At 54.0% G+C, this 26,629-nt stretch overlaps 1 protein-coding gene across 1 annotated transcript in view; it reads left to right on the forward strand.

Moving 5' to 3' along the window:
• The first annotated feature begins 1,041 nt into the window (after positions 1-1,041).
• The window catches only part of CELF5 (CUGBP Elav-like family member 5), a 49,084-nt gene continuing 23,496 nt past the window's right edge, over positions 1,042-26,629 (forward strand). Inside the window, exons 1-2 of the mRNA XM_060146737.1 lie at positions 1,042-1,186; positions 19,733-19,815. Coding sequence (XP_060002720.1) covers positions 1,042-1,186; positions 19,733-19,815 — 228 coding nt within the window. The remainder of the gene's footprint in view (positions 1,187-19,732; positions 19,816-26,629) is intronic.

The raw sequence follows: 26,629 nt of genomic DNA on the forward strand, positions 1-26,629 counted from the left end.
GAACCCGTGTCCCCTGCATCGGCAGGGGGACTCTCAACCACTGCGCCACCAGGGAAGCCCTGTTTGTAGGCTTTTTGATGATGGCCATTCCGACCTGTGTGAGGTAATACCTCCTTGTGGTTTTGATGGAGAGTTTTAGGCAGGGTTGACATGATGCCCATAGAGCACTTGGCCCAAATGCATCCATATCCTTCGAAATATTTTGGACAGTATGTGCACATGGCAAGTATGACAAAGTGTTGCTGTTGATATAACACAATGATTGCTACTTCTATTTCATAAGTTACAAACTTAAAGCTGTGCTGAGCGCAGTGCCTAGCACGTAGTATTATCAAAGTGTTCTTTCTTGTTGCTCTTATTATTCATGATTGTATACTTAAACATTCCAAGGACAGCCCTGTAAATGCCAAGTAAGCACCGTATAGAACTGTGCGCTACTTTTAGTGTTTTTCCTGCTGTTATCAGTGGGAGGAGCCCGTGACACCTGGGGGCCTGGTCTGTCCTGCCTAAAGCTTCGCCGTCACCTACCCAGAAAGCAGGGGCTACGGGCCCGGTGGACTCAGTTTACCGGGCCAGACTGGGCGCCGGGATGCGGGATGTGGGATTCAGGATGTGCCAAGTGCGATGTGGGATGCGTGATTCGGGGTGCGCGATGAGCGCGGAGGCGGGATACGGGATGCTGGATGGGCGATGCGCGCGGGGGGCGCCGCCTCGGCGAGGCGCGCTCCGGCCGCCAGGGGCCGCTGCGGAGCCGCCCTTTTGTGGTCCTGATGCTGGAGCGAGCGGGCGCGCGGAGGAGGGAGGAGGGCGCGGGGACGGGGCGGGAGAGAGGCGGGAGGCGGCGTCCGTCGCTCCAGCTGCGAGTCCGCCCGCCGCCCGCCGCCGCCGCCGGCTCGGTCCCGCGCCCGCCGCCCGCCTTCGCCCGCCATGGCCCGCCTAACGGAGAGCGAGGCGCGCCGGCAGCAGCAGCAGCTCCTGCAGCCGCGGCCCTCGCCAGTGGGCAGCAGCGGGCCCGAGCCCCCCGGGGGGCAGCCCGACGGCATGAAGGACCTGGACGCCATCAAGCTCTTCGTGGGCCAGATCCCGCGCAACCTGGACGAGAAGGACCTCAAGCCGCTCTTCGAGCAGTTCGGCCGCATCTATGAGCTCACGGTGCTCAAAGACCCCTACACGGGCATGCACAAAGGTGGGCACTCGGCCCCCTCCCTCCCCTCCCCTCTCCTCCCTCGGCCTCCCCACCCCACCTTCCGGCATCTTCTCCCCCCGCCCCCCCACCAACCCTCCTCTCCTCACCTCCTCCCTCTGCTTGCCTCTGCCACGGCATCATTTCTCCCCCCCCCAAACCCTGTTCCACCCACCCCCTCCTCCCCCCTCTGGGGGTGCAGCTGACAGATCCGAGCTGGCCCCCTCCCCTCCTCCGCCCCCTCTCCCTCCCTCCCCACCTTCCGGCATTCTCTCTCCCTCTCCCTCTCTCTCTCTCCCTCTCTCTCTTCTCTTTCCTTTTCTCTCCTCTCCCATCTCCCTCTACCTCCCATCCTCCCCCCCCCCAGCATCCTTCTCCTTCTCTCTCTCTCTCTCTCTCTCTCTCTCTCCCTCCCTCTCCCTCTCATTCCCTCTAGACCCCCACCCCTTCCTCCCTCCCTCACCCACTCTTTCCTGCCCCTTTGCTCGGGGAGCTGCCTGAACGCTGCCACCCCTCCCTGCCGCCCCCCCTCCCCATTCATTCGGCCTCTCCAGGCCCCGTCGGGGAAGTTTGCACCTCTGGACTCCATTGCTTTGGTCATTTTCACAAAGCCAGGCCGGTGGGGCAGGTCCAGCCGGCCACGGGGGACACGGATGCCCAGGATCCCGGGCTAATCGGTAACTACAAAGAAAGCGGGGTGGGGGGCTGGGGTGCAGGCAGCTAAGCCAGTCAGGGGGAGCACCAGCCTCGGGTGGTTAAAAGGCTACCGTTTGCCCTCCCCCCTGCCCACCCTCTCTGTCTGGAGCAGCATCCCCCCTCCATTTCTCTACGCCCCCCCCCACCCTGAATGCCGCCTCCACCTTTGGCTCAAGTTAAAACTGGCCAAGCCTGTTAGCAGTGTGTTGAAGGCTGAGGCCAAAGACGATGAGCCTGGACCGTCCATCTGGCAGAGCCCAGATCCTGGGGTGGATGAGGAGGCGTGGGCGACCTGTGAGCCCAGCGGGGGAGGCAGGTGGGGTGAGGAGGCCTGCCCGCCTCCCTGCCACCTGATTCTCTGATGGCATGCTGGGAGGGGGTGCCAGGGACTGTGGCCCCAGCCCTGGGCTCTGATCACGGCCCAGTATCTGAATGGGGGTGGCCCTGACAGTTCTTCCGGCAGGGGCTGGGGACTGCGGGTGGGGATGGTACAGGCTTTGTGCTGACACCCCAGGTGAGACCCTGGAGGGGTCTTGGGGATGGATCAGGTCCCATGACCTATTTCAGGCCCCATTCATGCCTGTCCTCCCTTCAGTGTGGCGGGCATGGTAAGCATGAATACGTGTTTGTTGAATGAATGGATGAATGAACGAGTGAATGAATCAATGAATGATGGGTCGGGGCAGGCCACAGGGAGGGTCTGGTGGGTTGGAGCCCAGGCCTGCCACTTCAGCTAGACCCTCCAGCCGGTACCCTGGGGGAGGAAAGCAACTCTTCCCATCCCCCACCTCTTTTCAAATCCAACCATCACCAAAAAAAAAAAAAAGGGCCTGGAAAATCTAACTTCTCCCTGTGGCCTAGGAGGGCAGAGGGCTTGCACTCATCCAGGCTAAGGGGTCCACAGCTGTACGGAGGGCTCTTTCCACAGCCCTCACCCCCTGGTGTGTCCGAAGGGCCCTTTTCTAGAAAGATTCTGGTGGGGTGGGGGAGTGTCCACGTGGTCCCCCCCAAATGTTGAATTGAAAGGCTGTCAGTGAGCTCTGGGTCAGGGAGACAGATGGGGTACCGGGAGAAGGAGACACCTGGTGGCCCTCCCCTCGTTTCTCATTTTTAAATCTCCCCTGGAGACCCCTGCCGCCCCCGCAGCGTGGGAAGGTGAGGGAGAAACTGTGGCTGGATTTTCACCTGGTCAGAGCCTCAGTTTACCTGCTGTTAACAGAGCAGACTCTCATGAATGTGGGTGGGATTATTTTTTTATGGCCGGAGAATGTTGGGATCGGGGGCATCTCAGGGTGTTTCCCATTTGCGATCTTTCCTTGGAGGGTGAAAATTAGGAAGCTGGGTGTCCATGATACCTGGTCCTCAATGTCCACTTTGCAGGAGACTTGGGTCGGGCTGAGCCCTGGATGCAGGGCCTGGGGGGTATGGGGGTGGGGGTCTTCCCCTTCTATCCCCTCCCCCAATAGCATCAGGACCCGAATGGTTCCCCCTCCTGATCCCACCTTTGCTGGGCCTGGCAGGACCTTACCTGTGGGGGGGAGCTGGGGGGAGCTGAAGGCCAGCAGCTGGGATCGAGGCCTGTTTGTGGGGCTCAGCTGTGTGACCTCTGTCTGGCCAGTGGCTGCCCCTCTCTGGGCCTCAGCCAAAGGGAAGTGGAAGGATGACTGGGAGGTTGTGGTGTGGGGATGAGCTCCAGGCCCCTCCTGCCAACATGTCTCTGGTTTCGTTTCTGGGGAGCCTACAGGGTGCAGGGTGCCTGCTGGGGGTGCTGGCTGAGAGCCATGGGGTGGGAGTGTGGACGCCGGGTTGTGGAGAGAAATCCCCTGAGAGCTTTCTGGGCCGCCGGAGGCTGGGCACCAGGGGAGCTGAAAGGGCCGGGGTGGGGTGAAGTGAAAACACCCATTGTGGTCCCCGTGACCCCAGCACCCAGTGGGAGAAGGACCATCCAGTATCGCATTATTCTTACGATCACCATCACACCCTTAATTTTCACATTTGGGGGCCTGTTTTGATGCCCAGTGAAGGGATCATCACTCCCATGGGCTTGTGAGCACCTGTGCATTTCATCCAGAAGGGAAAGTGAGGCTGGAGGGGCAAATACTTGGTCCCAAGGACCGACCAGAGCTGCCCCCCAGCTGTCACCCACCTGTCTCCCTCCCAGGCCAGAGGAAGCAGAAGTATATCTGTGTGATGAAGGAGCGACAGTGTTCCCCAAGCTGAGGATGAGGACCACCCCACACCGCGGTGGGGGGGGAGGGGAGGGGGCGGGGCTGTGACATCTGACAGCCATCGCCAAGGGTGGAGGGTAGGGGCACCTCATTTTCTACGGGCCCGTGCTGGGACCAGGAGAAAGGCAGGGAGTCCAGCCGGGTCCTTGGGCTCTGGGGATGGGGCAGGGTTAAGGGGAGAAGGCAGGGCGGGAAGTGAAGATTCCTCAGGAACAGGGCAGGCCCCTGGGTGCTGGCGTGTTTTGTTTTTAAGAGAGAGAGATGAAGACAGAGGTGGAGAGACACAGCAAGAGCAGAGAAGGAGAGAGATACACCGAGATGGAGAGAGGGAGAGACCCAGGGAGCCGCCCCCAGACCCCCCCCCCTCCACAGGAAGAGGCAGAGAGAGGGCGGGAGTGGGGCAGAGCTGGAGAAGGGGGGCAGGGAGACCACGAGACCTTCCCCCCGCCCAGATCGGTGCCCCATTCAGAGAAAGGAGGCCTCCCCCGGCGCTCCCAGCCCAGCCCGGGGCTCAGGCCAGGCACTGGGGGGGCTCCCACTGGCCAGAGGTCTCCCAGTGGCCAGTGTCCAGTCATCACCCCCTCCAGTCACCTGCTGGGGGACAGGCCCCCTCTGGGACCCTCCCTCCGAAGGCGCTGGGTGCACGTGGGGTCCCCCGAAGTGCCTGGTGTGGCTCGGGCCGTCCCTCTCCCGATCGGGCTGAATATTAATACCCAACCTGCCCGGGGCAGGCGCCTGCCAGAGGGCTCGTCCGCTGCCGCGCGGCCCCCATTTATGGTAATCACATATATATTTGCATGTTAATGACAATATTTGTCTTAAAGCGGAGGTTGTGAGGGGGGCCGGTGCAGGTGGAGGGGGCGGGTCGGGGCCTACGGTTTCCATGGGAGCACCAGCTGCTCGGCTGGCGGCTGGGGGGAGGCTGGAGCACGCCGCGATTGAGGCGTGAGATTCCGAGTGTGACGTGCCAGCCCCAGGGAGACGGCGGGCTGGGCGGCCGGCAGGCGCTGCCTGGCGGGGGGGATGGAGGGAAGGGACAGCGGCGGGGGGCCTGGGGAGAGCCACCAGGGCTGGCTGTGCGGCTTCGAGCCAGGCACACCCCCCTCAGTGCCTCAGTTTCCCATGATGATGGGTTTAACAGGCTTTTCCGAGGGTGACTGTGACATCGTTTCTGCCTTCCTTCAGGCTGAGGGCATTGATTGAGCGCCTGCTGTGTGCCGGCGTTGGTGCAGGGCTGAGATTCCGAGCAAATAGGAATCCCTATGTGGCACAATGGAGTCAACAAGCCGTAAATCCATCTACCCCTATGGCCAACATTCATGAGCACCTGCTGTGTCCCAGGCCCCGTCCTAGACCCGGGATACAGTGTTGGGCAAACAGATAAAAATCCTCTCCCAGACTCCTCCCACCCCCAGATCCCACATGGTGGGGGACACAGTGAGGAACCAGGAGGTTACAAGGCACTGATGTCAGGGCTGCGATGGTGGAAACACATCAGCGGGGACAACCCAGAGGAGGCCGCAGCCTCCTCAGTGCTGTTATCTATAGAGTTGGGAGGCCAGCGGGACCTCCCATCTCGGAGAGGGTTGGGGGATGTGAGGACCGGAATGGTGGTTAAAGCTCTTGACACAGGGCTGGGCACAGAGCCATGCTTATTATACGAGTAAGCTGAGACCTGAAGGGTGGGGAAGATCTGTTGACGGGGAAGGGTGTTCCTGGTAGAGTATGTGCAAAGGCCCAGAGCAATGCTGATGCTGACTCTGGGAAAGTTCAAGCAGGGGAAAGACAGAGTTTTTGCCCTGGTGGGAAAACAGCAAAGAGTCCTGGGAGCCCCAGGGTCCCCTTCTGATGTGGGGCATATCTGGCAGGGCTTCTCTGAGAAATCCTGGCATGGGGGGGTGGACCCACGAGCTATCTCTGAAATAGGCCGGTGACTCTCTTTCACCCCTGATGTTGGCAGATGAGACCCTCTCCATTAGGAGCACTCAGTAGGACCACACTCACTAATTTAGCCAACACTTCCTGAAACCTTTTGGGGCCTTGCCTTGTACTAGGCAAGAGAGATCTGAGACCCCTCTGACTGGTAGACAGAGCTAGACATTGGCACCTATAGCTGGAATGGTCAGGGTTGTATGAAAGGGAGGGGATGCAGGGTTGAGGGAACTGGATAGGAAGTTGAAGGCTCTGCCTGGGGACTCTGGCTGCATGGCAGAGGGGCATTAGAAGTGGGGTTTTGAAGGATGAATAGGAGCTTGCCAGGTGGAGAAAGCGTTTCATGTATTTATTCACAGAGCACTTTTTTTGTTCTGGGCCCTTTTATGGGTGTGAAAAAAAGCAGTGAGTCAGCTAGGTGGATGTCTCTGTCCTCCTGGATGTGGACAGAGGGAACTGGGTTTGCAAAGGCCTGGAGGAGTGAAGGAGCACAGATGGAGTAGAGGAGGAATTAGGTGAGGCATGGGAGGTGAGGCCAGAGAGTTGGCATGGGCTGGACCCTGAAGAGCCTCTTATGCTGGACTGAGCTTGGACTCCTTCCTGAGGACACTGGGGAGCCATGGAAGAATATGGAGCAGGGGAGGATCTCAGACCTGCATGAAAAGGGAGCTTCATGTCCTGTTAACTGTCATGACCACCATTGGCCTCTTTCCAGCCTCCCAGCCTTGTTCAGTATATGCACATTTCCTACACACCAGGATGGGTACAACAGAAGCTTCCCCTTGGGGCGAGGCTCACACTGCGGGACAAGAGGGTCACAAAGAAGCAGACATGTGCTCAGGTCGCAGTGGTTCTTAGAAAACCAGGTTCCCCTCCCCCACATGGATAGGTGAGGAATTGGGACTCAGAGACAGGCAACACCCAGACTCAAGTCACACAGCAGTATAGCTAGGTGTCACACCTCCCAACCTGAGACTTGACCCACTTTGGAAGAGAAATAAAGGAGTCAGAGAAAGAGATGTGATTGTGGAGACATAGACTCAGGATGAAAGCCATCCAGGGATGCTGGCTGTCCTTGTCCAGGGCCAGAGGGAGGGGCTGCTAGGTTTGGAAGACACTGACCTAGCAATAGCTCTGTTGGTCTGGGGTCACGGTCATCATCACTGACATGTAAGCTCTGTGACGGCAGGGACTGTGTCTTGTTCACCATTTTGAAGTGGATCATGTGGATGAACAAGGGCCTAAGGGAATGAGAGGATGGGAAGGTAAGGGAGTGGTTGGATTGGGGGGGAGGGCTGGTCAACAGGTGGATAGATGGATACGTGAGTAGATAGTTCTAGGTATGAATGGACGGATGGGTGACAGTGACTTGGCTGTATGAGTGCATTGCTGGATGAAAGAGTGGGTAGACAGATGAAAGGCTGAATGGATTGATGGATGGATGGGTGGGTGGGTGGGTGGGTAAATAGATGGATGAATAGATGGATGGATGGATGGATGAATGGACGGAGGAATACATGGGTAGAGGGGTGGATGGATGGGTGAGTGGATGGATAGAGGGACGGATGGCTGGCTGGCTGGGTTGGTGGACACCCCTCCAACATTTACCACCTTCCTCCCCACCTGAATGGGAATGACCATCAGCTTTGCAGCCGGACAGGCTTGGTTCCTGTTCCTGGCTCTGCTTTTTATTTCTGTGTGATCTTGGACAAACCACCTTATCTTTTTTCTTAGCCTTAGCGTCCTCATTTGTAAAAGAGAAAGAATATCAATAGTTGTCTTACAGAGTAGTTGTAAAAATTAGAATTAGTTTATAGAATGTGGTTAATGCAATCACTGTTAGTAGTGTCTTGCGTATACTTGGTGTCAGTAAATGGTTGGGTAGCCAGATAGTCAACAACTGTCTGTCAGGTCTCTGGGATGTGCCGGAGCTAGGCTCTGGGGGACACAAAGCAATCTGGGGGGAGGAGGGATTGACAATAAGTGAGCAAACAGATGAATAAGATTTGGGTAGGAGAGAGTCGCTCTGGAGGCAGTAAAATGAGATGTGTGTTGGAGGGTGACAGCTGACGTTGAGTGACTGAAGATGTCAGGAGGTGATATTTGGGATGAGACCTGCATCACAGATGAGAAAGCTGTTGTTCTAAACCCAAAGGAAAGGCATTCCAGGAAGAGGACATGGCATGTGCAAAGGCCCTGAGGTCAGAATTAGTTTGCTGTGTTGGGAGAATAGTGGCCTGTGTGTCTCAGGGCCCAAAAATCTGGAGGTAGTGAGCACAGCATGTGCAAAGGCCCTGGGGCAGGATGGGGTCCGGTGTATTGGACGAACATCGGAGATTTCTGCCACCACGGTTGAGCCCAGCTCCTCTGAGGGGCTCCTGAGAGATGGCGGGTTGCCTGCAGATGTCATGTAGGGTAGATTGTGACCTCCCCTAACTGTCCTCCTACTTCTCCCAGCAGCCTTTAAGGGTGGAGTCTTCATTTCTGAGAGGTGGGGAGGGGGCACTCATTATGTCCTTGTCCCTGACCCTCTGCTAGGAGGAGGGACCCAAGGAGGCATTCCCACCACAACTAGGGGTCTCCTGAGCAACCTTATGGGGAAAGGCAGGCTCAGAGAGGGGAGGGCACCACCCCAAGGACACACAGCACGTTCATCATAGCAATGTCTATATTGGAAGGGCTTTGGTGTCATCTAGAGCTACCCCAAGTGGGTGGGTAGGGCTGCAAGGTCATTTCTTCACCTGCCTACCCACCCCCTCTCTCAACTGTTTTTTTTTTTTTTTGTCCCTATTATGTGCCACCTTTGAGTGAACTAGACCTCCTGTGCCCACGAGGAGCACAATGTGCTGTGAGAAAGTTGTCAGCACAGCTGAGTGGTCCTAAGGGTGGTGATTTGTGGTGATTTAAAAAGTCAAATCGTCATCTCTTGGTGGGGGGAGGTGAGGAGGAAGGGGTCCAGTGAGGTGCGTCTCACCCAGAGCGATCCTGCCCCCTGGGGGACACTGGGCGTTGTCTGGGGACATCTGTGGTTGTCATGAGTGGGGGGGGGGGTCCTGGCTTTGGCTGGTGACCAGGGAGGCTGCTCCACACCCTACAGCACCCAGGATGGCCCCCACAGAGGATGACCCGGCCCCGATGGCAGCAGTGCCGAGGGGGGGACCCCGATCTAGGATCACACCAACATTCTAGCCTGAGCGGTTAGTGGTCAGCGTGGTGTCATGTAGACAAGCCCTCAGGGTGCTCAGGATAGAACCATGGAGTCACCCTCCCTCTCCCCACCTCACATCCTCGCTCACTCTGCTCCAGACACACGGGCCTCCTCGCTGTTCTCCAACACGCCAGGCCCGGTCCTGCCCCAGGGCCTTTGCATGGGTTGTGCCCTCTGCCTGGACCACACTTCCCCCAAATAATCACATGCCTCCTCCTTCATCCTCTGCAAACGTCACCTTCTCAGTGAAGCCATCCTACAGACATGATTTATAATCTCAGCCACTCTCCAGCACTCCAAACCCTTCTTCCCTGCTTTCCCCCTTTTTTCCTGTGAAAATGAGAACTTCTGATGTACCATAGATTTTACTTTTTATTTTAGTGGTTTTTCTCTCCTCCCAATAGACTAGAAGCCCTATTAAGATGGGATATTTCTGCCTTTTGTGTTCACTGATAGGTCTCGAGTGCTTAGAAAAGTACCTGAAACACAGCAGGTGGGTGGGTGGATTCACGGATGTATGTATGGATGGATGGATAACTTGATGTGTGGATGGATGAATGGGTAAATGAATGAATGATGGATGGATGAATAAAGTACTGGATGATAAATAAATGGATAACAGATGGATGGATGGATGGATGGATATGAGGATGGACAGGTGAATGAGAGCATAAATGAATGGATAATGGATGTATGTATGTATGTATGGATGGATGGATGGATGGATGGACAGGTGGATGAATGGATGGATGGATGGATGGATGGGTGAGTGCACGGATGGGGGAATCACTGGTGCAGCGATGGCGACTAAATCCGTGGGAGGAGTCAACATGGCCGTAGGCAGGAAGTCGGGGGTCCAGATGAGCCCTGAGAAGCCCCAGTGTGTAAGGTGGGGGCAGAGGAGGAGGGAGCAACAGAGGCTAAGGAGCGGCAGCCCAGAGACGGTGTGCCCGATGGAGTGTGAGCCCTGGGTCCTAGTCTTGCCCTCTTGGACAGGAAGCAATGAGTTTATAAGCAGAGGGAGGGGCCCATCAGCCCCGCTATTCTCAGCAAAGTGGGGGATGGCTTCAGGATGAGAGGATGGACAAGGAGGTGGAGAGGGTGACCGGGGACAGGGGGTGGTGGAGAGGTGGTGCCACAGCAGAAGGGAATGTCTCCTATAATCTTTAGTGGACGGTATTCTTATTTTATGGATGAGAAAGTGGAGGCTCAGAGAGGTAAAGTGGCTGGCCCTAGATCACACAGCAGAAGGGCATCGGGCAGGGTTAATTCCCCGTCTTTAGTCCCTTGATTAGCACTGAATTGAAAGATCTTGAGCCTGGGGTGCCGCTGTGCGGTGGGTGGGGATCAGAGGGGTTTGAGACGAGGACTTTGCACAATCGGTCATGGATGGTGTCCTGGCTGGGGAGGGGAGGAGATGTTGGTGATCAGAGAGAAATGAAAAAGGCTGTCTCTCCTGCTTTTGTTTCCCCAGCACAGCTGGTACATGACAGGTGCTCAGGAAATATTGACTGACCTGATGCTGGGCATGGGGGGGCGGGGGGAGGGAGAAAAATGAATCAAGTGTAGTCACCGCCCTCCAGGAGGTGGTCTTGATATTAGCAGGTCAGTTTGGAAACAAAGTCATTCAGTCAGTATTTATTGAGCACCTACTCTGTTCCTGGCACTATGTAAGTTCTGGGGACCCCAAACTGAACAAAACACAAACTCCCTCCATCCTCTTGGAAGTGGCATTTCAGTGGGGGAGACAGAAAAAAAAAGTCTGTGCCATTTGAGACGGTGACAAAGGCACAGGAAAAAATAGAACAGGGTGGGGGGTGGTTGAGGAATGTTTTTGTTTTTTTTCTGGTTGCATTGGGTCTTCCTTGCTGCACGCGGGCTTTCTCTAGTTCCATCCAGCCAGGGCTACTCACTGCGGTGGCTTCTCTTGTTGCAGAGCATGGGTTCTAGGCGCGTGGGCTCAGTAGTTGTGCCTCGCGGGCTCTAGAGCACAAGCTCGGTAGTTGTGGTGTATGCGCTTAGTAGCTCCGCGGTATGTGGGATCTTTCCACACCAGGGAATCAAACTCATGTCCCCTGCACTGGCAGGCAGATTCTTAACCACTGTGCCACCAGGGAAGTCCCAGGACTGTCGTTTTAAACAGGGTGCTCCATGGAGGTTTCACTGAGGGGGTGACATTTGAGCCAAGACCTGAAGGAAGTGAGAGGGTGAACTGTGCAGAGATCTGGGGGAAATACATCCCAGAACAGCTTGTGCAAAGGCCCTGGGGCAGGACGGGGCCTGGTGTGTTGGAGGAACAGCCGGGAGGCCCGTGTGTCTGGAGCAGAGTGAGTAAGGGGGAGAGGAGGGGGGAGGGCAGGGAGGGGAAGGGGGAGGTCGTTCAGGGCCTCGTGGGCCACGGGGAGGACTTGGGCTTTTACCCCAGGGAGGTGGGAGCTCTGGAGGGTTGTGGAGGGGCGGGGCCTGGCTCAGGTGTCACAGGCGCCCCCTTGTGGCTGCTCTGGGGAGGACAGACTGTGGGCGCCAGGGCGTAGCTGGGGACCAGGGGGTAGGGGACTGAGTTGGTCCAGGTGCGGCTGGACCAGGATGGAGACCAGGAACAGTGGCCAAATTCTTACTGAGCACGTGCTGTGTGCTGGGCCCGATGCTGGACACTGGGAACACATAAGTGACTGGGAAACTACCTGTCTCCACCCCCCTGACCCAGCATCAGCTGGGGCTGGGGAGGCTTCCCTGAGGAGCAGTGGCTCAGTTGCGACCTTCAGGTTGAGGAGAAATGAGCCAGGCAAAGATAAGGGTGAGGGTGTGTGAACCAAGAAAATGGCAAGTTCAAAGGTAGTCAGCGAGGGACTTCCCTGGCGGTCCAATGGTTAAGACTCCGTGCTCCCAATGCAGGGGGACCAGGTTCGATCCCTGGTCAGGGAACTAGATCCTGCATGCTGCAACTAAAAGATCCCGCATGCCTCAACTAAGACCCGGCACAGCCAAATAAATAAATATTAAAAGAAACAAAAACAAAGGCAGTCATTGAGATGCCAGGCGTGGGGTGTGTCCAGGGTCAGGGTGCAGCCAGGGACACGACCAGTGTCCATCAGGGTCAGTCCCCAGACCTACCAAGCTGCCTGGGAAGTGACAAAAATCCCAGACTTATGCATGAACATAAGGACTATGAATAGTAAAAAGGAAAAAAAAAATGTTTTTCTTTTCATTTTTTTTTTCTTTTTGCTGTACGCGGGCCTCTCCCGTCGTGGAGCAAAGGCTCCGGACGCGCAGGCTCAGCGGCCATGGCTCACGGGCCCAGCCGCTCCACGGCATGTGGGATCTTCCCGGACCGGGGCACGAACCCGCGTCCCCTGCATCGGCAGGCGGACTCTCAACCACTGCGCCACCAGGGAAGCCCCTCTTTTCATTTTTAAAACAGTTTTTTTAGTTCATTAGATCAATGTAACAAGCTCCAGCGACTTAAGTCGTTCCCCAAGGCTCTGAACTTTTCTGGAACTCAGAAGCCCTTTACCCACCCCCAGTTTGGGTTTAGCACCAGGGGTTGTTTCTGACTTGCTGTATGACCTCAGGAAAGCTGCTCAGCATCTCTGAGCCTGGGTTAACTCCTCTGTAACATGGGGATAAAAATAGTGTGAGAGGGCTTCCCTGGTGGTGCAGTGGTTAAGAGTCCGCCTGCCGACGCAGGGGACACGGTTGCGTGCCCCGGTCCAGGAGGATCCCACATGCCGCAGAGCGGCTGGACCCGTGAGCCATGGCCGCTGAGCCTGCGCGTCCGGAGTCTGTGCTCCGCAACGGGAGAGGCCACAACAGTGAGAGGCCCGCGTACCGGGAAAAAAAAAAAAAAAAAAATATATATATATATATATATATGTATATATATATATATGGTGTGAGAATCCAGGGATGGCAGGGAGAGCAGCTGCATGAGGGCTTGGCTCCATTCACATGGCTGGTACCACTTGGGGGATTTTTAGTCAGTCCTGCGGGGGTCCTTCCCATGAAGACCCCCAAACCCTCAGATCCAGCAGGGCCCAAACCGGGTTCCACCTCTTCCTTCCAAACTGCTGCTGCTCCTGGGTCCCCATCGGTACCAGTTTCCTGCGGGTAGCCATTCCAAACGATCACAGGTTCTCTCTCAGTCCTGGAGGTCAGAAGTCTGAGATCAAGGCTGTGCTCCCTCTGGAGGCTCCAGGGGAGGGTCCCTCCTGCCTCTTCCAGCTTCTGGGGGCTCCAGGCGTCCCTAGGCTTGTGGCTGCATCCGTCCAGTGTCTGCCTCCATATTCCCCTGTCTTCTGTCTGTGTCTCCTCTTCTGTCTTGTATAAGGACACTTGGCATTGGATTTGGGACCCACATGTTGTCCAGGATGATCTCATGTCAAGATCCTTACATCTGCAAAGACCCTTTTTCCAAATAAGGTCCCATTCCCAGGTTCCTGGAGTGGATGGATCTTTTCTGGGAGGACCAGCATTCAGTGCGCAGGGATGCTTCTCATCTTCTGGGCTTCCCTAGCCCTGTGTCCCCACCTCTGCCCCAGGCTGACAACACACAGGGGTGTGTCTATCTCTGCCTCTACCCAGCCTGGAGCCTTAGCATCACCCATTAGTCAAAGCATTGTCTCCAGAACCCCAGCTGAGCAGAGGCCTGTTGCCATGGAGGGACAATGGCCACCTCTGCCCCCTTCCTCAGAGAGGAGCATCCCCAGGGCTGGGGGAGGAGCCCTGTGTCATGTGTCATGCAGGTATGGGCTTAAGTCCTAGCCCTGTCCTATCTGTGGGTGACCTGGGCCACTGGGAACCTCAGTCTCCTCACCTGTAAGGTGGACACTCTTCTCCCTACCATCGTAGGCTCTGTGGGGTCGGCCTGGGTCTCCATGTTTGGGAGGCCTGTATTAATGGTTCAGTTTATCTGTGCATCAAACAGTTGGTGTCTAGACTAGATTGTAGGTGGCCCACAATGGTCTTTTCATGGATGCTCTTAAGGCCACGTTTGTCTTAAAATACTAAAGGTGTGGAGTGAGTTCAGGGAAGATGGCAGAATTGGGTGCCTCTGCCACTCCACACCCCAGGGACAAAAGCCCCAAAAGTGCAGTGGATGGGAGTGAAGCCCATGACATCAGATACCCCTGGCTCCAAATTCCAGCTCCACCCCTTACCTGCTGTGCAATCATAGGCAAGTCACTTTGTCTCTCTGAACCTCAATTCCTCCATACAATGCATAACACCTCCCTCATAGGATTCCTGCAGAGGAGAGAGGGGCGTGGAGCCAGGTACCCAGGACAGCGAACGCCCTAAGTGTTCAATGATTTGGCTGTTATTGCTACTACTGTTATAAGAGGGGAAATATTGTGGTGCAGAAGGGCTGGGACTGGAGTTAGACTTCCAGGGTTTGAATTCCACGTCTGGGACCCGTCGCTGTGTGACAGCTCAATGTCTGGTGTTTCCGTGTCCCCGTCTTAAAATGGGGAGAAAACAGATACAATAGTGCCATTCTCTTGGGCTAGGCTGAGGGTTTGAAGGGTTCATATGGGTGATGTCTCTATAAGATGCTTGGCACTCAGTGAACTTCAACTATTACTGTCATTATTACAACTTCAAGTCATGAAATTCCAAAAGCTGTGATCTTGGAGCAGAGAGCAGAGGATCTCGTCAAGAGGAGGGACCCTCAGGATTTCCCAGTAAAGAAGGGGATCTGCTGCTTGCTTGCCTCCAGGGACAGGGCACTGCCTCCCTCCAAAGAGAGCCATGATGAGGTGGATCTAGTTGTTAGACAATTTTCATATATTGAGGAAATCTCTTGTTTCCCAAGGATCCCCCCATTGGTCCCTATTCCACCTGGGGTGTCGAGAGGTCAGCTCTTGTCCAGGCTTTGAAAAATGGGAGTGGGTGTGAAGGGAACCATGGGGTTGTCAAGTACTGAGCATTCTGGGTTATTGGTTCTTGGAGGTGGGGCTGCCCTATTGACCTGCCCCGCCTCTACAGAACCCCAGGGCTTGGCCAGCGCGGGGCTTGGAGTGTGTTTTGCTGAACACCTGGTCCCACCCTCTTGTCATTGACGAGGCTGGTGTATAGGGTGAGGGTAGCCAGGGCTGGAATCTGCTGAGAGGCTCACCCATTGTGGGCACTGGCTGGGCTGAGATTTCCCTGGGAGGGTCCCTCTAGGACTAGGATGCAGCAAACCAGACCCCCTAAATTGAAATGGGGTCCATGGCCTCTTCAACATTTGATCCAGCAGCACATTCTGTCAGAAAGGTGGTACTATTTTAAGGTTCCTTACAGGGAAAGTTAAGGCAGAGGCCTGTGACCCTCCACATAGGCCTGGGGGGCCTATTTCCCTCATAGGCTCTGGGGGAAATTTTTAGAAAAGATGCAAACTCAAGGCAGTGTATCCTAGTGGTTAGCACACAGTTCGAGGCGCCTGACTGCCTGGGATGTTCCACTGTGTGACCTTGGGCAAGTCACTTTTGCTCTCTGTACCTCAAGCCCTCATCTGTAAAACGAGGACAATGCCAACAGCTCCTTTGTGGGGTTATTGTGAGGATTAAATGAGTCAGTATTGAGTATAAGCTTATTAGCAATAAAAACTAAGGAGCTTAAGGCTTCCCTGGTGGCGCAGTGGTTGAGAGTCCGCCTGCCGATGCAGGGGACGCAGGTTCGTGACCCGGTCCGGGAAGATCCCACATGCCGCGGAGCGGCTGGGCCCGTGAGCCATGGCCGCTGAGCCTGCGCGTCCCTGTGCTCCACAACGGGAGAGGCCACAACGGTGAGAGGCCCGCGTACCGCAAAAAACAAAAACAAAACTAAGGAGCTTTATTAACATCATCACTAAAAGTCTGTGTTTGTTGGGAACTGTATTTATTTGTTAAGGCTGCTGAAATAATGTGCTGCAAACCAGGTGGCTTAAAAAAACAGAATTGTAATCTCTCCTAGTCCAACAGGCCAGAAGTCTGAGATCAAGGTGTCAGCAGGGCTGGCTTCTTTTTTTTTTCTTTTTTTTTTTTTTGGCCGCGCTGTGTGGCATGTGGGATCTTAGTTCCCCGACCAGGGATCAAACCCGTGCCCCCTGCATTGAGAGCGCGGAATCTTAACCACTGGACCGCCAGGGAAGCCCCAGGGGCTGGCTCCTTCTGAGACCATTAGGGAGAATCTGATGCAGGTCTTCCAGCTTCTGGTGGTGCTGGCAGTCCTTACCATTCTTTGGCTTGTCATACATCCCCCAGATTTCTGCCTTCATGTTCACATGGCGTACTCCCTGTGTGCATGTCTCTGTGTTCAAGTCTTCCCCTTTTATAAGGGTACCAGTCTCATATTGGATTAGGGTCCACCCTACTTTACTATGACCTCACCTCAACTAATTGCATCTGCAACGACCCTATTTCCAAATAAGTTCACATTCTGAGGTCCTGTTGGTTAGGAGAACAACATATGAGCTTGCGGGAGGAGGGAAACAGTTCAACCCTAATAGAACCTGAAATTCGAGGCTCTATTATCCAGAAACTGGTGAACATTGACACGTTTTCACCAATTAGAAAAGAGAAGCTAAGAGGCCGAGAAGAGATAGGGCCAAGAAAACAGGGAAACATTTCAGTACCAGGGACAGCGGCTCGCGTGTTTGTTTTGGTTTTTTCTCTCGCTGCAAACCTTCCAGACCCAGAGGCTGACGGAAGGTTATTCAGGGGTCTCACCTACCCTTCCTTCTAGGGCCAGCACACTCCATCTTCTGCATATAGGGCTCCACAGGCAAGAAAGGACCCAAGGAGAAAGGGCTTTGCCCCTATTTTACATCTCCCTGCAGCCCAATTTCTTGCCAATCATGCCTAATTTCTCTCAGTCTTTATGGCCGATTTTCGTAGTGCTTCTCCTTTCCCTGAAGACCTTGGGAGATTCTATTCAGAAAATAGAAACACCAAAAAAAAAAAAAAGTGGAAAGATGAGGCATGTATTGGAAGAAGACATGGGCATCAAATATAATCAAAAAAGAATAAGCACACAAAATTTATAAAGAGGGGATGTTTGTAATATATCCCAATTACAAGTTTTTATTCTGGTAAAATTACATAACAAAATTTACCAACTTAACCATTTTTAAGTGCACAGCTCAGTGGCATTAAGCACATTCACATTGTTGTGCAACCATCCCCACCATCACCTCCAGAACTTTCTCATCTTCCCAAACTGAAACTCTGTCCCCATTAAACACTGATTCCCCATCCTCCTCCCCCAGCCCCTGGCCCCCACCATCTACTTCCTGTCGCTATGCATCTGACTCCTCTGGGTCCTCCTATGAGTGGAATCATACTGTATTTGTCCTTCTATGTCTGGCTTATTTCACTGAGCATCAGGTCTTCAGGGTTCATCCATGTTGCAGCAGGTGTCAGAATTTCTTTCCTTTGTGGTCCTTTTATAGATGGACCACATTTTGCTTATCCGTTTATCTGTTGATGGATATCTGGGTTGTTTCCACCTTTTGGCTGTTGTGAATAATGCTGCTATGAACACGGGTGTGCAAATATCTCTTCGAGTCCCTGCTTTCAATTCTTTTGAGATATATACCCAGAAGTGGAATTGCTGGATCATATGGTAATTCTATGTTTAACTTTTTTTAGGAGCTGCCAAAGTATTCTCCACAGCGGCCGCACAATTTTACATTCCCAACACATTTAAATGTTTTTTAAATGCTAGAAGCTGTCCTCAGCTCTGCCTGGTGCCCCTTCCCCAGGGCTGCAGGGCACCTCTCAGGCCTGGGGCGGGGACCCCTCCCCATCACCAGGCCCAGCTGGTGGGAGCAGCCGCGTAGTGAGCGCAGCCCCTCAGGATGCGGCTTTAATTAGCTCCAGCCTGGGGCGGAAGTGGTGCCCACGGAGCTGTTCCTAGGGGCTCTGCACAGGGGGTCCTCTTCGGGGAAGGCAGAGAGACCATGGGGAGGGAGCTGGGCATGGAGAACACAGGACTCGACAGCATCAGAGCAGCCAACCATGGTCTCATTTCACAGACAGTGAAACTGAGGTCCATAGGGGTTAGAGAGGCAACCCAGCGCTGGAGCCCGGATCCCTATGTCCATCCCAGGGAACTTGCCTGCATCCTCTAGCCCGCCTCGGGCAAACATCTTTCAAAATATCTTTGATCTCATTGGCCTTTCTCTGGGCGCCTCCCTCTGCTCGCTCCTCTTCTGTGTCTGTCTCTCAACCTTTCTTGTCTCTGTGGCTCTCACGCTTCTCACCCCCCGCCCCCATTCAGGACTTCCTCCAATCACGCCCTCTCTCTAGACTACTTTAGGGCCGGCCCCGCCCCTTGCCTCTCCTGATTGGCCCTGCCCTTTGACGCCACACCCCCACCCTTGTAGCTCCGCTCCCCACCCCTTGGTGGGTCAATCCCACCGCACCCTTGGACCATCCTCTCTGATGGGGGAAACTGAGGCCCACACAGGGGCAGCGTCCCATCCGAGGCCACAAAGCTGGTTAGTGGCAGAGTCACTGTGCTCCTCATTCCAGGGTTGAGGCCTCTTCTGACTCCTTGGGGCTGCTGGTGCCCTCCCCACCCTCCTCCCTGGGGCAGCAGCTCTGCCCCCTCTCCCCTCCCCCACCTCGCCCCGCATTTTAGCATCAGCCACGGATTTAATTAACAGCTGATTCTCCTCTCTGCCTTTCCCTGTCTCACCCTTTGGGAAATGTACGTGTGGGAGGGGAGAGCTGAGCTACTCCTGCCCCACATCCAAAGGGGACTCCAGCCTCCTTTTCTCTTTTTGTTTTTTAAATTGTAGTAAAATACACATAACGTTAAATTTACCACCTTAATCATTTTTCCTTCTTTTCTTTCCTTAAATTTTTTTTATTGTGGTTAAATACACATAACATAAAGTTGACCATTTTAACCATGTTTAAGTGTGCAAGTCAGTGGCATTAAGTACATTCCCACTGTTGTGTAACCATCCCCACCATCACCTCCAGAACTTTCTCATCTCCCCAAACTGAAATTCTGTCCCCATGAAACACTAACTCCCCACCTCCTCCCCCAGCCCCTGGCCCCCACCATCTACTTCCTGTCTCTATGGATGCGACTCCTCTGGGGACCTCGTGTGAGTGGGATCACACAGTATCCTTCTGTGTCTGGTTCTCTCACTGAGCATAACATCCTCCAGGTTCATGTATGTTGTAGCATGTGTCAGAATTTCCTTCCTTTTAATTTATTTATTTGGCTGTGCCGTGCGGCATGTGGGATCCTAATTCCCCAACCAGGGATCGAACCTGTGCCCCTGCAGTGGGAGCACGGAGTTTTAACCACTGGACCGCCAGAGAAGTCCCGTTTCCTTCCTTTATAAAGCTGAGTAATATTCCATTGTACAGGTGGACCACGTTTAGTTTATCCATTCATCAGTCAGTGGACGCTTGGGTTGTTTCTGCCTCTTGGGTATTGTGAATAATACTGCTGTGAACATGGGTATACAGCATCCTTTTCTCCTAACACCCATTTTTGTCTCCCCTCCAGGCTGTGCCTTTCTCACCTACTGTGCCAGGGACTCCGCCATCAAAGCTCAGACTGCCCTGCACGAACAGAAGACCTTGCCCGGGGTGAGTCCTGGGTGCTGTCTGGGAAGGGAGGGAACACACGGAGGAGGTGCTTTCGGCCTGGGGAAGGCTAAGGCCCTTCCTGGGATCAGCTGTGAAGCCCACGTGCTTCTGGACTCAGAAAGAGGCATAAGGAACAGGGAGACAGAAATCACCAGAATGAGCATTTCTTGTGTGCCTACTGCATCCCATGCTGTATACTTCACATCAGGGTTGTTGTGTGGTGTGCAGGCTGCATACTGCACAAGGGCACCTGACTTAGCATGTGAGTGTCATTGGACTGAAACCTGAAGGATGAGGAAATATTGGCAGGGCAGAGGGACAGCCTGTGCAAAGGCCCTGGGGCAGGGCTGGGCCTGGTGTGTTGGAGAAACAGCGAGGAGGCCCATGTGTCTGGAACAGAATGAGCGAGGGGGAGAGAGGGAGGAGGGGAGGTCAGGGAGGTGAGAGAGGCAGATGTGCAGGGCCTGTGGGCCTCAGGGAGGAGCCTAGACCCTACCTGTTTCTCACCATAAAAAGGGAAGGGGTTCTCTTTCCCCTTGTTCTTATGGAGCAAATGAAGCTATGGCCCCTTAATGTAATAGTTCCTCCCCAGGGAAAGCTGGCCCAGGCTCTGTCCCTGCTGGTCTCTCTTATCAGCCCTGTCCTCTTTGGGTGGGCAGGAGGTCCCTGCCCCCAGTAAAGGATGGATGGTCCCCCTGAGCCAGCCAAGCCAGGTCTCCAGTGAGAACTGTGGCACCCCCCATGAGTTCGGGGGTGGGGGTGTCGCCCCTTCCCTCTGGAAATCTCAGGGACCCTTCAGCCTCAAGAAGATTCAGCAGATGCTTTGGTGGCATCATGCCATCACTGCTGGGAGCATGGGCACAGCACGGCTGACAGTGGACAATCTGGGGTTCGCCTGCCAGGGACATGAAGCTGTGGCAAGGGTTTAACTCAACTCTGAACAAGCATCACAATGTTTGGGAGGGGGTGGTCTCAACCTTATCTTGCAGAACAAAGAGCCCCTCTTTGGAAGGTGAAGTGGCAGAGGCAAGAGCATACACTTTGGTGGCCACATCAGTGGGCTCCTCATTTAGCTCCCACCTGTTTTTGCTGTGTGACAGTGAGCCAGTAACTCAACCTCTCTGGTCTTCAGCATCAGAAGAGTATAATGGGATGAAACTGTACAGAAGGTCATGGAGGGATTCACAGAGTAGGTGGCATTTGAGAAGAGACTTTAAAGATGAGAAGGCAGGGCATGCCAGGAGAAGGAACAGGACTTGCAAAGGTGACTTAGAGCCTGTGGAATAAACACCATCCGGAACTCACTCTTCTCCCTCCCTTGGACCTTCTGTCAATACCTCCCCAAATCAACTGGAAACTGGAGGGCAGGTCCGTCCATATAGGTTAGCGTCAAGGGGCACAGTGGAGTTCTACGGACTGTATTAGTTATCTCCTGATGCACCACAAATTACTGCTCAACTTAGTGGCTTCAAAAAATCAGCATTCGGGCTTCCCTGGTGGCGCAGTGGTTGAGAGTCCGCCTGCCGATGCAGGGGACGCAGGTTCGTGCCCCGGTCCGGGAAGATCCCACATGCCGCGGAGCGGCTGGGCCCGTGAGCCACGGCCGCTGAGCCTGTGCGTCCGGAGCCTGTGCTCCGCAACGGGAGAGGCCACAACAGTGAGAGGCCCGCGTACCAAAAAAAAAAAAAAAAAAAAATCATCGTTTGTTATCTCACAGTTGCCAGGGGTCAGGAATTGGGGCATGAGTTTGCTGTGTGGTCCTGGCTTTGGGGTCTCTCCTGAGGTGGCAGTGAAGTTGTCAGCCAGAGCTCGACTGTTGGCTGGAGGCCTCAGCGTCTCTCCCCGTGGGCATCTCCCTGGTGCCTGCTGCTTGAGGGAGGGGCCTCACAACAGGGCTGCTGGCTTCCCCCAGGGCATGTGATCTGAGCAAGCGAGAGCCAGGAGGAAGCCACGGCACCTTTTATGGCTTCCTTTCAGAATGACACACTCTCATTTCTGCCATATTCTATCCTGGCAACTTGCCAGGAGCCAGGGGGCCTTGGGGAGGGACACCTTGGAGGGACAAAGTTTGGTAGTGGATTTGTCCAAGTTCTGGCAGCCAGCAAGCAGCAGAACAGGGATATGACCTTCATGGTCTGACTGCAGACCCCATGCTAGCAACAGCTCCAGTGCTGTTTCCCAATCCTTCCATATCCAGTGGACCTTTTTTTTTTTGTGGCATCAGGTCCTGGCTGGAAGCTCTGACTCTCTGTTCAGAGAAATCAATACCCACATGGAGATTTGCCAACGTTCCTAGAAGTTTCCCTCCGCCCCCATCAGCTAAGTCCCTCTTCCCCATTCCCCTGCGCCCATTTTCCTGATGGGATCACTGAGATCCAAAGCCAGTGCCTTTGGCTGCCTGAGGCCTCAGGGGCCTGTTCCCTCTGTGTTGGGGGCTAAAGCTGGGCTCTGGCAGACGGTGGAAGGGCCAGGAGTAAAGGAGCCATCCCTCCCTGTATGCCCCGCCCCTCTTTCCAGGCTGGTCCCTGGTCCGAGGCCCCTTCAGGATGTAAAGATGCCAGTTGCCCGGGGTTCCTTCTCTGTGTCAGGCTCAGGGCTCTCTGTCCTCCTCTCTCTGCTCACTCTCCCAGCCCATGGATCGAGTTCTTTCATCCATCTATCAAGCCACCAGCAAACTTTCATTGAGCACCTATGCTGCACTTCTCTCGCCAGCTCTGTGTGCAGAAACCACCCCCTGGTGACTCTCCCAGGCACCCCAGACCCAGCAGAGCTCAAACTGGCCACAGCATCCCCTTTGAACAAGTTTCTCCTCCTCCCTCCCCCATCCCCCCCAGCCCTGCCATCCCCACATCCTGCTCTCCAGAGCCTCTCCTCCATGTGTCACCCCTCCCCCCACTTCTGTGATCCTGTGGGTTCCCATCCCAGCTACACTCCTCCCAACCTGTGTGACCTTGACAGTATCTTTCCTTAAGAGGCTCAGTCATCCTTGTCTCCAAAATGGGCATCACCAGGTCCATCTGACCAGGCTGGAGAGGGGGTTGTTAAAAAATGTGGGTACAGGGCTTCCCTGGTGGCACAGTGGTTGAGAGTCCGCCTGCTGATGCAGGGGACACGGGTTCGTGCCTCGGTCCGGGAAGATCCCACATGCTGCGGAGCGGCTGGGCCCGTGAGCCATGGCCGCTGAGCCTGCGCGTCTGGAGCCTGTGCTCCGCAAAGGGAGAGGCCACGGCAGTGAGAGACCCGCGTACCGCAAAAAAAAAAAAAATGTGGGTACAAAGTAGATTCCATTTTTGGAGATGTTAAGCTCTTATATTTTGGTCTCTGGCAGCCCCTAGTTCCTAGAAATTCCTCACTCTCCAGATACTAAGGACCCAGAAAGAACACCAACCTCTAGGTCGTGTGGAGAACGTGTGGGAAACTGCTTTCCTACCTGGAGAATCTCTACGCTGCTTTCAAGGCGACCCCTGTTATCTCCTCCCTCTGCTTATCCCTGACCCCTCGGGGCTGGGGGTGTCTGCGTCTGCCTATGTCTCCCCCTAGATTGGGGGTCCCTTGAGGGCAGACCCTGACTTTCAGGATGGGAGTAAATCCGGGGGTGTAGATGTCTCCTAGGGCCACTCTAAGAAGGCACCACAAACTGGGTGTATTAAAGCAACAGAAGCTTACAGTCTCCCAGTTCCAGGAGCCAGAGTCCAAGATCCAGTTGTCAGCAGGGCTGCCCTCCCTCTGCAGGCTCTCAGGGAGATTCTATCCCAGGCTGTCTCCCAGCTTCTGGTGGTCGCTGGCAATCCTTGGCTTGTAGACGCATCCCTCCAACCCCTGCCTCTGTCATCACGTGGCCTTCTTCTCTGTGTCTTCAGCTCTCCCACCTCCCTCTGCCTTTCTCTATCTCTCGCTCTGTCTTTTTAAAAAAATATTTATTTATTTATTTATTCATTGGTTGCACCGGGTCTTAGTTGCGGCTCGCTGGCTCCTTAGTTGTGGCATGCAAACTCTTAGTTGCAGCATGCATGTGGGATCTAGTTCCCTGACCAGGGATCGGAGCCGGGCCCCCTGCATTGGGAGCGAGGAGTCTTTGTTTTTTAAATTAATTAATTTTAGTTTTATTATTTTTGGCTGCGCTCCGTCTTTGTTGCTGCATGCGGGCTTTCTCTAGTTGCGGCGAGCAGGGGCTACACTTCGTTGCGGTGCGTGAGCTTCTCATTGTGGTGGCTTCTCTTGTTGCAGAGCATGGGCTCTAGGCACGCGTGCTTCAGTAGTTGTGGCACAAGGGCTTAGATGCTCCTCGGCATGTGGGATCTTCCCAGACCAGGGATGGAACCCGTGTCCCCTGCATTGGCAGGCAGATTCTTAACCACTGCGCCATCACGGAAGTCTGTACCTTTCTCTCTCTCTCTTTGTTTTTAAATAAATTTATTTATTTTTGGCTGTGTTGGGTCTTTGTTGCTGCGTGCGGGCTTTCTCTAGTTGCGGCAAGCAAGGGCTACGCTTTGTTGCGGTGCATGGGCTTCTCAGTCCAGTGGCTTCTCTTGTTGCGGAGCACGGCCTCTAGAGTGCAGGCTCAGTAGTTGTGGCTCACGGGCTCTAGAACGCAGGCTCAGTAGTTGTGGCGCACGGGCTTAGTTGTTCTGCGGCATGTGGGATCTTCCCGGACCAGGGCTTGAACCTGTGTCCCCTGCATTGGCAGGCGGATTCTTAACCACTGTGCCACCAGGGAAGCCCCTCTGCCTTTCTCTTATGAGGACACCAGTCATTGGATTTAAGGCTCACCTAAATCCAGGATGACCTCGTGTCCAGATCTATCACTTAATTACATCTCTAAAGATGCCTTTTCCAATAAGTTCCCACTCACAGATTCCAGGGGTTAGGACTTGGACATATTTTTAGGGAGGACAGCCATTCAACTCACTACAAGGGGTGACCACAAAATGAAGAGCCAGATATAAGGGTCACTGTGGGCAGCATCTCAAGGGAGAACCAGGTGACCTGCGTTGATGGCCTCACAGAGGGCAAACAGGGTGGCTTCTTGGAGGGGGATGCATTTGAGCTGAGTCTTGAGCAATGGGGAGGATTGTGGCAGATGGGGGTGGTGTGAGCACGGGGTATACCAAGACTTGGAAGCAGGAACATGCCTGGCCTGCTGAGTGCAAGGACATGTGAGAGCCTGACGGACGAGTTTACTGCCCCCAGGGACACTGGGCAATGTCTGGGGACATTTGTGGTTGTCATGACCAGGAGATGCTGCTGGCATCTTGTGGGTAGAGGCCAGGGATGCTGCTCCAAACCCCACAGTGCACAGGACGGCCCGCCACGATGGAGAATTCCCCAGCCCCAGATCAACAGTGCTGAGGCTGAGAAACCCTGTTTAGAATAAGGAGATGGTTAATGTTCTAGAACGGTGCTAATAGAAATAGACTGCAAGCCATGTATAGCATTTAGATTTTTCTAGGAGCATCACTTAATGAGTAAAAAGAAACAGTTGAAATGAATTTTAATGCTATCTTTTATTTTAACCCACTATCTCCAAAATCCTATCAAGAGGCAGTCAGTAGAGCCCACGTAAAACTTATTAAGGAGATAGTTCACATTCCTTTTTTTCATCCTAAGTGTTCCAAAATCCGGTGTGTGGATTGCACACTTCTGGTCCATCTCAAGTGGGACACTCAGTGGTTATCAGAGATGCTCGATCTGGATTTGCATTTTATAAAATTGACAGTTGAAAAAATAGATTCGCTTGCCCAAATTGTCCTAAACATACTTAAAGGTTTTCCAAGAATGAAGTCGGCTAGTAACAGGTTTTAGACTTAGATTTACCTTTATATTAATTTTTTTTAAAAAATAAATTTATTTATTTATTTTTGGCCGCGTTGGGTCTTCGTTGCTGCACGCCAGCTTTCTCTAGCTGCGGCGAGTGGGGGCTACTCTTCGTTGCAGTGCGCGGGCTTCTCATTGCGGTGGCTTCTCTTGTTGCGGAGCTGGGGCTCTAGGTGTGTGGGCTTCAGTAGTTGTGGCACATGGGCTTAGTTGCTCTGCGGCATGTGGGATCTTCCCGGAGCAGGGATGGAACCCGTGTCCCCTGCATTGGCAGGCAGATTCTTAACCACTGCGCCACCAGGGAAGTCCTATATTAATTTTAACTGAACACAATTAAACACAGTTCCGTTTCTCGGTCACACAAGCCACATTTCAAGTGCTCAGTAGCCACGTGTGGCTGTCGGCTGCTTAGTGGATGGCATAGTTCTAAAATGTTCCAGGCCAAGGGTCAGACAGCTTTTTCTGTAAAGCAGAAATGTATGGCTTTGCCGGCCATACAGCCTCTGTCACATCTACTCAAAGTGTAAGACAGTAACAGATGACAAGTGAACAAATGGGCATGGCTGTGTGCCAGTAAAACTTTATTGACAACAACAGATTGGGGGCCCGAATAGCGCTGTAGTTTGCCAATCCCCATTATAGACCATTGCTGTCCAACAGAACTTGAAGGTGGAAGTGTTCTCTCTGCGCTATCCAATAGGGTGGCCACTAGCTCCGTGTGGCTATGGAGCCCTTGAAAAGGGGCAAGAGTGACACAGGAACTGAAGTTTTAATGTTATTTAATTTTAATAGATGTAAATTTAAACTTCCAATGTCTACATGTGGCTAAGGGCTACCGTACTGGACAGTGCAAATCTAGAATATTCTAGATCAGGGATCAACTACTGTTTTGGAGAGCCCAGACCCAGAATGTTCCAGACCAGGGCTCAGCCACCATATTAGACAGTGCAGACCTGGAATGTTCTAGACTTGGGGTCAGCTACCATGTTAGACAGTGCAG

This window comes from Lagenorhynchus albirostris, chromosome 3 (genome assembly GCF_949774975.1).
Source record: "Lagenorhynchus albirostris chromosome 3, mLagAlb1.1, whole genome shotgun sequence".
Taxonomy (NCBI): Eukaryota; Metazoa; Chordata; class Mammalia; order Artiodactyla; family Delphinidae; genus Lagenorhynchus; species Lagenorhynchus albirostris.